This window comes from Cnephaeus nilssonii (genome assembly GCF_951640355.1).
Source record: "Cnephaeus nilssonii genome assembly, chromosome: 17".
Classification (NCBI taxonomy): Eukaryota; Metazoa; Chordata; class Mammalia; order Chiroptera; family Vespertilionidae; genus Cnephaeus; species Cnephaeus nilssonii.
In genome coordinates, this window is record NC_137088.1 from 10,047,616 (window position 1) to 10,059,463 (window position 11,848).

At 51.7% G+C, this 11,848-nt stretch overlaps 1 protein-coding gene across 2 annotated transcripts in view; it reads right to left on the minus strand.

The window, feature by feature from the left end:
* Positions 1 to 11,848, minus strand: part of FYCO1 (FYVE and coiled-coil domain autophagy adaptor 1) — a 74,122-nt gene that overhangs the window by 51,377 nt on the left and 10,897 nt on the right. For both annotated transcript variants that reach the window (XM_079795083.1, XM_079795082.1), the window contains exons 2-4: positions 5,168 to 5,303; positions 3,761 to 3,867; positions 1,937 to 2,062 (exon numbers count right to left, since the gene is read on the minus strand). In XM_079795083.1, the coding sequence (XP_079651209.1) occupies positions 1,937 to 2,062; positions 3,761 to 3,867; positions 5,168 to 5,222 (288 nt within the window). In that variant the 5' untranslated portion in view covers positions 5,223 to 5,303. The remainder of the gene's footprint in view (positions 1 to 1,936; positions 2,063 to 3,760; positions 3,868 to 5,167; positions 5,304 to 11,848) is intronic.

Here is an 11,848-nt window from a genome sequence, read left to right on the forward strand (position 1 = left end):
ACCAGAGCTGATTCCGCTTTACGCCGGGCCATGTGCCAGGAGCCTGACAACCAAGCTGAGCGCAGGTTCTGCTCCTGCCCATCGTGGGGCGGTGCGGAGCCCAGCGTGAGCCCCTCCTGACCCTCTAGAAGTGGTGGGTCAGAGCCCTCGGCTGCTGTAGTCCAAATGGCTGCCTCCGCCCAAAGGGGCCAGAGGGGCCCAGCGATGCTCTTGCCCATGAACCTTTACCTTCTGGCTTACTGGCCGGGACGGCACTTGATCGTTGATTAAATTAACCCAAGTACCTGCAGCCCATCCTGCCCAGTGACATCCCAAGCTCAGTGGTGCCCAGAGAGCAGAGATCTCAACAGATGGAGAGGACTGCACCCTCTGGGAGGGGGAGCCTATGTCAGCCCCCAGAAACCCAACAACGTTTGTGCAAGCAGGGAACGCTTTTGCTTCTAGAAGACAGATTCCTGGCCTTGAAAGGTTTGACTGCGTTGTGAGTAAAGAATAAGAGCCAGCTAGAGAGTAGATGTAAGCGTTCCATAACCCTGGGCAATGAGGATTAAACTAAATGTACTTCCAGACTTGAGCTGTTGGCAGTCAGCGGTCGCAGGCTGCAGTTGCTGTGAGGAGTGGGAGATGGAGTGCAAGGGAACTCCTAGGCGTATGGAGAGGAGGGCAACACTGAGCACCCCCTCCAGATTTGGGGTGCAGCAAGCACTGCTCTACATCACAGACCCGAGTGGCCCACCAGGCAAGATCTCACAAGACCCTGCGCTACGCGGACATTAAAGACACTGGCAGAACAAACTCCTCCACGTCGGGATCTTTCATGATCTCAGATGTCAGAGGTGCAGCTGGTGGAAAATGCCCAGCACTCATGCCAGCCTATCTGTCATTCTCTATAAGAAGAAACCATCTGGCTCCAGGGCTGGAAAGGAATTCTCCCAGGAGCACCTGACTCTGGGGTCACCTGACTCTGCGGTCTCTGCAGGAGGCCAGCCAAGGAGCACGGTGCTGCCTTTAAAGTATCTTTCTTTAAACTTACAGACAAGACGCTGAGAAGATGAAATGTTCAAATCCTCTAGGCCTCCTGCTCTAAATCCAGGGGGTCACTTGCTCCTTAATATGTAAAGTTCTTACTCTCAGATGGACTAGGCCAGTGGTCGGCAAACTCATTAGCCAACAGAGCCAAATATCAACAGTACAACGATTGAAATTTCTTTTGAGAGCCAAATTTTTTAAACTTAAACTTCTTCTAACGCCACTTCTTCAAAATAGACTCGCCCGGGCCATGGTATTTTGTGGAAGAGCCACACTCAAGGGGCCAAAGAGCCGCATGTGGCTCGCAAGCCGCAGTTTGCCGACCATGGGACTAGGCTTATGAGAGAAAAAGAGATTCCTCAGGAGTGGGAGATGGGGAAGAGACAGAAGAGAGAGAGACAGAGAGATAGAAACAGAGAGATTGTTCTGGAGTTTTGCAAAACAGAGGAGCCACGGCATTCTGCTCTAGGGGCTCAGAACTGAACGTGGAAAGCTGCTTAGCACACCGGCGTTTAATGTCTCTTAAGATCCCACATCACTCTCTTCATTTCAAATCTAAGGTTTCTGGAAAACCTGCAGGCAAACAGCCCAGCAAACATGAAGAATTTATCTAAGAAACCGATGCTTTCAGAAGGTGCTGCAAACCTCCGGGGCCCACGGGCAGCCCACGGTGTGAACAGCCCGCTTTAAGTGTGGGCTGCGGTCTGGTAACAGGGCCGCTGGGTGAAGGCTCGTGTGGGCGGCTTCCCTGTGCTGACAATGGGCACTGAGTGTACCTGGGCCGATGTTTTCACTTCACCACCCGTAACCCCACTTCCTCACTTGACTGTCTGCAGCAAAGGTCTCTGTAAGGAGATGCTGAAGACCGGTGACAGGAAGACGTGGGGTCCCTGGCTGCTCTGCTTACCTCGGAAATAGACTTGACGAATCGGATCCCATCGTTGGCGCCCTTCACCTTGGCCAGGCAGGCACAGAAGTAATCCCAGTAGTCCTTCTTGTTGCCCAGGAGGGTGGCCTTCTCCTTCTGATCGAACTGGGTAGGGGAAGGGACAGAGAGAGGTGGTCCAAACCCACTGCTGTTCATTTCATTAAATGATAAATAACAACAGCTTCTTGGTTGCTTGGCACTGGGCAAGGCCCTTTACAGGCATTATTTCTATTTATTGTCAAATGAAGGTGTTTTAATCCCCAATTTACAGATAGGGGATCTGAGGCTGGGAGAGGTTAAGTCACTAGTTCAAGGTCATACAGCTATTAAGATTCAGGAATAGAAGCCCGTCCACTCCCCAACCCCCCAAAAGATTTATCTCTTGAAGAGATCTCTATGCATAGAGTTGGGTGGAAGACCACCAAAGTCTGCTAGTAACAGCCTTGATAGAGATATGTAACAACTTATGACAAAGAAATACAAGTGAAAAGTCTTAAGGGCAACATGAAGTGTGTTAACTAGGTCTCAATTTAGGGAAATGAGTTAGGATTTTATCACGTTACCCAAGTGTCAATACACATACGTGTCAGCTATGAGTCATTTCAAATACAAAACCTAAACAGGCTACATGAGAAAAAAAGTCCATAAATATCTTCACAATGTAAAACAGAGAACAGGCTGAAAGGGCACGGGGCAGGAGTCCTCCAACAGGCTGGGGCACCCCTCCAGCGGGCTCTCATCCCGTATACCTTGGTGGGATGTGACGCTGAAAACTAATGGTGCTCAAAATGTTTGGCATATCTTTATATAACACAACATCTTATAGCATTTATTTTTCTGATTTAGAAGGCATGCAGGTATGTTAGGAAATCTGGATTTTAAAAAATAGAAAAGATGCCCTAGCTGGTTTGGCTCAGTGGATAGAGCGTCGGCCTGCGGACTGAAGGGTCCCGGGTTCGATTCTGGTCAAGGGCACATGCCTGGGTTGTGGGCTTGAACCCCAGTAGGGGGGCGTGCAGGAGGCAGCCGATCAATGATTCCCTCTCATCATTGATGTTTCTATCTCTCCCCCTCTCCCTTCCTCTCTGAAATCAATAAAAATAAAAAATATTTTTTAAAAATAGAAAAGATTATAATGCCCAAGATTAATTTCTGTTAACATATCGGTCCATTTCCTTCCTGTTGTAGTTGATGGACTTTTCTGCATCTGCAGAGTTCTCTGGTCTGTGCACTTGAACCAGCGGACACAAGCATTAGGCTGCGAGTGTGCGGGGAAAAAAAACAAAAAACTCCCTGGGCTGACCTCAGAGTGGGGACCAAGTGTCCATTTCCAGCCTGCTCCTGGGTGAGCTGGTGCTGCGGCCTACGGACCACAACACAGGCCACTGGATAACCTTCAGAGGCCCACATGCTCCTGCAAAATGTGACTGGTGTGTTCACATATGCATGTCTGTTTGGGAAGAGATTCCATAGCTTTCACCTGATTTTCAAAAGGGGACGTGACTGCCCCAAATTAAGATCCCTGCTATACAGGAACCTTGCTACCTGCCTTAAGTTGACCTAAGTCTCGAAAGAATGTTCTGGATTCCCAAATCATCCTAAGGGGCAACTAACTTGCCAAATCCCCAGAGGATGGCACTTGGAGGCCCGAGCTCTCGATGGGGACTGCTCTGACCTTCGGTCTAACCAGGATGGCCTAATGGCTCCACTGAGCTTTCTCGACCACATCCTCAAAGCTGATGAGTCACCCATCAGGGAAACAAGACAACAGAGCAGAAATCACCACGTTACAGAGTCACTTACTTGAAGGAGGTACTCAAGTTTGTAAGAAAACTTATGCAAGCTGGTGCTGTCATCTGTGATGGGTTCCCCTGCTTCCTTAAATTCTTTGCTTAGCTCTGTCACAGCATCTTTAAGACAACAAACAGGAACACATAACCAGGTGGAGGCCAACCTCCAGGGGACAAGCAGGATAACCGGGAAGCACGAGGCGGCAGTGGTTGGTGATGGCGAAGCACCTCGCAAAAGTGAAGTGCTGTGTCCCCATCCAGGGACGTAAGGCCAAGCCAGAAGGCGCTAAGGTGTCCCCAGAGCCCACAGGCACCTTGCAACAGCTCCCTGGGTGGGCATTTTTCTGGGCCATCCCTGCAGGCCCACCATGCAGGCCTCGTACTACTTGGTCAACAAATGTTTGCTGTGTGGATGTATCATTGAGCAGTCCCCTAACACTGGCTGCCCGAATCCGCACTGTGTAGAAAGCCTTGTCCTTCGTTCTGGCCATGTTTCTGTGGTTCTTCACTATCACCTCACCACTCAGGACGGGGAAGTCCAGGCTTCAAGAAGACCCAGAATGTGCAAAGAGTAATGAGACAATCGCAAGAATGACAATCTCCTACTTCTGTTAACGGGGACCCAGCTAGAGGCCAGGCCTTTGCAAGTCTTTCCCCTTTAATGTAGCCATGTGAGGCAGGAAGTGCCTTATTTCAACAAATCTCAGACGCAATTGATTTTTAAGATGATCCCAACGTGAGAGCTGTTAAAACGTGAAAAAGAGTAAGGGCAACGTAGAATTTTACAGACGAGGAGCTGGCAGAGAGGTCAGGTCACTGCTGTGCCCTGAGCGCTTGGGCTGGGGGTGGGGTGGCAAGGGCCTTCCTTCTGCACCCTCAGGCTCGGTCACTGCTCCTGGCGATGCCTAGGAGCAGCAGGCCCACAACCGGAGCTCCGGGAGTTCGTCCAGGATAGGCTACCTGCCCACTGCCAGCAGGCGAGACAGCAAAACAAGAAAGACCGGTGTCTGGTCTTCCTGCTCAGAGGGAAGGAGAATATTCTTCCCCCTCTCCATCAGAGAGAGCCCAGAGACCATGCTTCAGCCAGGCACACAAACACACACACACACACACACACACACACACACACACACACACACACACCAGACCCGGATCTGGAGGAGTATTTGATTTTGTTGACAGAGTGCCCTTACAGTGCCCAGAGAGGAGGGTCCGTGGGCTCTCCCAGCCCTACAGGATGGACAGCTGAGCCCCGAATATTTCAATACGTTGTGTCCTGAGCGCTCCAATCAATGTTCCCCCCCCCCCGACCCCTCCCTGTGTGAACACAGATGAAAGGGCTGAACTTCAACCGCAAAAGCAAAAGCACAGTCACAGCTCCCTCCACACCAAACCCGCGTGCCTGGCGGCCTGACCGTACCTTGCAAATCACGGATGATCCTCTGGAGCTGGCTCTCCGCGCTGGGGGAAGCCATGGCGACTGGCTACAGGCCGCGGGCTCGGCTGTGCCCTCCTGCCTGGGTCCGGTCAGCAGAAGTCAGACTCCATGGTGGCACCTGCACGGGGAGGAAGCAGCAGTCAGACACTATGTACAAACAGCAGAGGGGTGCTGCTCTGAGCACAAAGTTGCCCCGTCTGGGCATCTTCCTGCAATGGGGAGGGCTTGACCTTTCGGTGTGGGCCTTGCTCTGTGGGCATCCCCTGGTTGGCTTCTGACACACTTATATTCAGACACAATGACTGTTTGGGGCCTTAAAAACACACACACAAAACACAACAAGGCCTAGCCGGTTTGGCTCAGTGGATGTAGCGTCAGCCTGCGGACCAAAGGGTCCCGAGTTCAATTCCAGTCAAGGGCACGTGCCTTGGTTGCCGGCTCCTCCCCGGCCTGCCCTAGTCAGTGCTCCTCAACCATCGATGTAGTTCTCTCACAGCGATGTTTCTCTCTGTCTTTCCCTCTATCTGCCACTCTCCCTAAAAAAGAAAAAATCAATGGGAAAAATATCCTCGAGTGAGGATTAACCAAAAAGAAAACAATCAAAAAACAAACAAACAAAACAAAAAACATCAGCCAAATAGCCTGGCCTAGCCTCTCCTAATCTGCCCTCTTAGACAGCCCGGCTTCACTTTCCACCTTTAAAAATGCCTCCCAGTGGCTCCCTCACACCCTGAAACCAAAGCCAGAACTAGTCCAACCCACCCCGCTCACTGGCCTGCCAGGCCTCTGGTGCCGGCTACCACCAGACCCCTAGCTCCCAACATCCTCCCCGGCTTGCTTTCTCAGAGGGCGGCTCAGTAACCTCTGGCCAGGAGCGGTGGGCGAGACAGGACACGTACCCTCAGGACTTCTGGACCAAGGAAGCCTGGCTTGCCTCTCGGGGTGGGGGAAGGTCTGCAGCCCCGATGCCCAGAGTCCGGCTCTGCCTGGGTGGGCAGACACTGCTGGGCCTTTCCCCAGGGGCCTGCGCAGCCCTCAGGGACACTTCTATTTTAAGCTCGGTTACTGTCCTCTTGCGGCTGGTGAGTCCCGAGTTACCAGCCCTACTGGGCAGCTGCTGAAGTGATTTAAGGACACTGTAGAGGCTGAACCCAACAATGGTGAGATCTGAGCAGCACTGGAAAGAGGCCTGGGCATGCATGTGGACACTCCGCTGTCCTTTCAGAACCTCTAGCTCTTCCCTTAGATGTCCCATGCAAAGGTGCAATGGTTGCTGGCACAGCAGCTGGCAAGACTAGAGGTGCCGTAGTAGCAGCCACACTAAACGATGCTGGGTCCTGTCAGGCGCTTTACACATGTGATCATTTAATTCCCACAACCGCCCGAGTGGGGTAGATAACGCACAACGGAGAAACTGGCATTCAGGAGTCGTGTAAGTTGTCTAAGACCACAGGCCAGCAAGGAGTGGAAATGGGGTTTGAACAACCCCGGCCAGTCTGATTCCAAACTGGACTTTCAGCTGAGCCACTGTCACTACAGCGAATGGCCAACCAGTTCCACTGGCTTCTAGGAACCACCCTGAACCCCAGTCCCTTCCCAAATACTGTGCGGCTACCCCAACGCGTGCTGGGGCACTCTCCCGCCACCCCGTCCCCTCACTGCTCCAGGAGTCGAGGCAAGAAGATCCTGGAATAGAAATGATCCCAACCTGAGCTCCTACAAATATTTACATAAGCATTCCGGTGTCAGCCTGAGGTGGGGAGGGCCTGTCACAGGGCGGGCATGCCAGGCCTATTTTTAACTAACAAGCTAGGGCAGCTGTGACTCAGTGAAAACAAGGCCCAGAGAGGGCTTCTCTGGCCTAGGAGGAACTAGGCCATACACACTCCCAGTAACGCATGACACGGAGCCCCAGAGAGTCGGGGGATCCAGAGAGAACCCGCCAAAGCCCCCCAGCAAGTGCTGGCACCCTGCCCATCACAGACACCAAACTGAGGGGGGGAGCGGTTTACAAAAGGCCAGACCACCCAGCCCCATCTGCCCAGGTCGCCTGCTAAACAGACTGAGCAGGGAGCAGCCCGGGCCTGGAGAGAGCCGGAGCCCAGGCTGGGCCAGACCTCGGCCGGGGCCCTGCTGCCCAGGCAGACACTTCGGACCCACTGGCGAGGCAGTGCCCAGCTGCCCTGGCCCAGGCTCTGTCACGGGCCTACTACGTGTGGGCTGGGGACACAGAGGCAGGCAAGGCACAGGCCAGCCCTGGACGGGCTCGGCTGTGCACTGAGGAGACAGACAGAAAAACATCCAGCTATCAGGAGAGGACAGAAGAGGTCCATGCAGACATCTGGGTAAAATGTCATGGGTATTCGGCAGTGAAAAGGCATGAACCACAGATACACATAACAAGTGCTTTATGCTGAGTGACTGAAGCCGGACTGAAAAGGCTACATGCTCTCCGATCCACATGCATGTCCTTGCAAAGGCAAAAACACTGGGGAGACACCAGATCAGTGGTTGCCAGGGGCTGGGGTGAAGGGAGGCTCTGACTACAAGATCATGCAGAAACTTGGGGGGCAATTCTGTTCTATCCTGACTGTGGCGGTGGGCACCTGACTGTAAATATCTGACAAGCACAAGCTGCGGTGGGACCCGGGGAAGGAAAGTGCATTGTGCTTGGGGAAGGGGGAGGGTGGTGGACACTGTGATGGCAGCCGTGTCGGGCCAGGCCTGAAAATGAACAGGTCTTCAAAGGGACACAAGGTGGAAAGGGCGCCAGGGAGGAGGGTCCGCGTAGCCTGTTTCTCTACCGACGACGTCCCTCTTTTTTGCATGCTGTCAACACGAGAGCCTTGCAGCTTCTGGGAGGACTCCTCTCGGAGGAAGATGACTAATACCCCAAGAGTCCTCAAAGGAAGCCTACAGGGCCTGGGTGTTTATTCAGAGCAGAGGCAAGGCTGGCACACCTGGGATAGGGCGGAGCTTGGAAAGGCGTGAAAACAGCAGGTGGAGGAGAGCTGGCAGGCTCAGGCCAGGACAATGCGGGAGCTATACCGCCAGCTGCCTATCCTAGAAACCAGCCCTCTCTGGAGTCTGGCCTGAGGGAAACAGCGTCTGCAAACCAAACCGGCACCTTGGCATGACGAGCCTGAGCACAGACAGAGAGAGACATGCTCCTTCAAGACTTCTTGGCGCTTTGGGGAAGCTGCCCTGGTGTGGGCCCGAGCCCAGGCCTTCTCTGCCTGACCCAGCAGTGTGCCCAGCGGAAGCCAAGTTCCCGGGTCACGGGGTGAGCTGTGCCGGCTGCCAACTACCTGAGCTGCTTTTCCAGATAGCCTGCGTCACCGTCATCGTCACCACCAAGCTCCTGAGCCCTAAGCACCGGCTGCTGGGCCTGTAGGTCGCAGTGGGCTTCCCACCAAGGCTGCGGGTCACCACCTCACACGGTTTCGGGAAGTCAGAGCTTCCTTGGAAGACACGGCATGGTTACCATAGGGATGCGGGCTCCATGGACCTGGCATTTTGCCTTCCCTCTTCCTTGGTCTGAGGTCATTAACCAATGAAAGACACAGAAAGGGGCAGGGGCACTGTCTCTCTCCAAACCACGGTCAACTTCCGGTGTCTCTAGATAACTTGGCCTTTGGCTGAGGGATGAAGCTTTTTATCTTTTTTTTTTTTTTTTAACTCACACCATTTCTGGCTTTTCCCCACACCAGGAACCAGTTCTGACAACTGCGTGTCCCACAATTCAGTTCACTCCTGACACTAGCTACTTGGGGATACATTGGATTATCTTGCCAACAACTGAAAATTATGTTTAAGCTTAGACAGAACGCCCGAACACATCCAATCTTCTGAAAGAGGAAAAGGGACTATATCCACTTTTAAAAATTATTTTAGAGGTAAATGATCTTCCACCGCCTCAAAAATAGGAATTCCTGCCCTGAAGCCCTAAATAGACACAGCAGTTTAGTCCCAAATCAAGATACAAAGACTGACTCACATAAATTTATTTATACTATGGTGCAAATGACTAATATTTATATTGCCCAGAAATGGGTTCTGGCAGGGGCAATATAGTGTTTGAATAGCTACATCAGGAAAGAAGCAGCAGAAGGGTCCAAGGAGGAAAAAAAAAAAGGAGAGGAGGTTTGAGGCATGAAAGGCAACCATGCCCTGCTCTCAAAATCTGTCCTACTTGTTCAATAGCAAGTACTGATAACAACACAATAACTAAGAACTGACCTGAGAGGACACCGTCCAGTGGACCTCCTCTCACTCTCAAACAAGGTGGAACACACCAGTCGTAAATTCTACCCAGGCCGAGAAAGGATGTTACGACGTTCAGATCAGTCAAAGCAGAAAGTCTTTCTGGAAGAGCCCGCTGCCTTGGCCTGGTTCAGCCGTCTATGGAAAGGGGAGCACTAGGCAGGTACCTGCGGCTTTGAAGGCCCACGGTTCTGCTGGCTCGGCGCTGAATCGGCGCTGAATGGGTTGTCGGCGCTGAATCGGAGGTTGGCAGACAGGCTGCCCTCACCAGCTTCAAGAAGGTGCCTGGGCGAGTGCTCAGCAGTGTGTCAGAGGCAGCTCAGAGCAGACATTTCAGCACACGTGAGCAAAGGCTCCTTAGGCAACCCCACCCCCGAGACCTGTAATTAAAATGTTGACCCACTGTATGCCTGGGTCATCTTTCCCAAGCACACCTTCTTGCTTGCAATCTTCTCCTTTTCTCAAAGGGAATGAAGACTTAAGACTTTGTCATCACTTCTTGAACCTTTTCTTGCCCATCCCCCACCAACAATTTCTGGTTTCTTGGTCACTTGTCCTGGAAGACACACAAATCTGGTCCCAATTCCTGCCCACTGACCTAGGAGAGCAGGGTGAAGAGGAACCTGTGGTTCGGGGAGTGTTGCTTCTGGGCCTGGGGGAAAGCTGTCTTCTTTTTTTTTTTTTTTTTCCAGGAAGGTGGGCAGCTGCTCCCAGGAAGGGCTACCCATCGGTACTGGTACTTGGGGCTGCAGTGCCATCGAAGGCCAGAGAAAGCACCCGGGAGGCCACAATGGCATGTGCGTGTGAAATCTGGGCAGTTTCTGGGACAGCTGCACAAACAAGTGAGAACAAGCTGGCGCACCTACCCCTAACAGCACAAACCCCATGCAGGTGGGAAAACAGCATGCTCCCAAATTGTACCCTGGGAGCCAGGCCGGCCAATGTTGAATTCCGGACCAAATCTCTGGCAGAAGATGCTGCACCACTAAACATGGCCTTGAGGAAGACAGCAGGGAACCCATATGTGCTAACAAACCTCCTGCCAGCCAACTGGGTTTGCTGGGCACCACTTTTAAGAGGCAGGCCTGATCCAGGATCGGGGGCTACAGCTGTGAACGGGCTGGTGGAGTCCCAGACCTTCAAGGAACTCATGCTCCATGAGGGAGAAGCAGATAGCATGATCGATCACGCCTCCTGCACAAGCCTATAGACAAATAAGAGATCACCGGAGGCCTCAGAAGCACTGTGATGAAAACAGGTGAACCATGCAGCAAACTCTACTTTGCTCACGATTCTAAGCCCCTACTGAAGGGGGGCTCGCCTCTTTTCCACTCTGGTGGCCATCTACCGGTCCGGTAATTTCTTGTTTAATCTGTCTTTCCCACTTGTCTGTAAGCTCCACCGCTATTCATTATTTATTCATCATTTCCCAGGCACACAGCACAGTTCTGCCACATGGAGGGCTCTCAATAAATTACTTGTTGAATGAATGAATGAATGAAAACAAAACAAACCACTGACTCTTGCTCCACAAACCAAATTAAACTTCAGGCATAGGAATGTACTAGAAATGTAGCAACATGTAAATAATGATAATTATCCTTCAATTGTGGGAAACAGGTAAATCTGCCCCCAAAAATCTATTTCTCTGATTTTTCGATTTGCCTCTATTGAGCATAAAATACTTTTATGTTGACTAAAATAATGCATTTAAAAAGTCAAGTTGTAAATGCAGACATTATATCATCATTATTGTGGCAATACTATAGTTATTACTCTGAGAATGAATGGAATTATGTAATTTAGGGATTGGATGGATTAAGTGTGTCTACAGGAGAGTGTGTACCACAGCTCTGACCCGGAAGCAGCCTTACCCAGAAGCCTCCATTCCCCCACCCAGCACAATAATAACCACGGCCACTACCACCACCTCCCCAATCACCCAGCCTTCCCCAAGGCCCTCTCCTTCCTCCACTCCTGGAAGTTTGGATCTGGAACCATCAACAGGAACCATCTACAGGGGTGGGTGTGGAAGGTATTGATGGATCTGAGTTAGGTTGTGCTCCTTGGATGACAAGAGCAGCAATGTGGTTGTGGAGGTGGGGTAGGGGGTGGGGCTATGCTGGCACATAGGAGGGGCAAGCAAGAACTAGGATTGTGGGAGTTGTGGCAATGGGCAAGAAAACGGTCTTCTCTTTTATCAGTTGTAGCTGAGTATTCCCAATCTGGATGCTCTTCAAATCTGAAATCGGACTAGTCATGTGAAATTCCCATTACCTATCATGCGACGAATAATGCAGTCAAGATCACACCACGATTGGGTGAGAACCATGGTACGTTTCGCTCACCAAACTATTTTCAGGCAATTTTAGCAAATCTATTTGTCCTAGGGACATTATT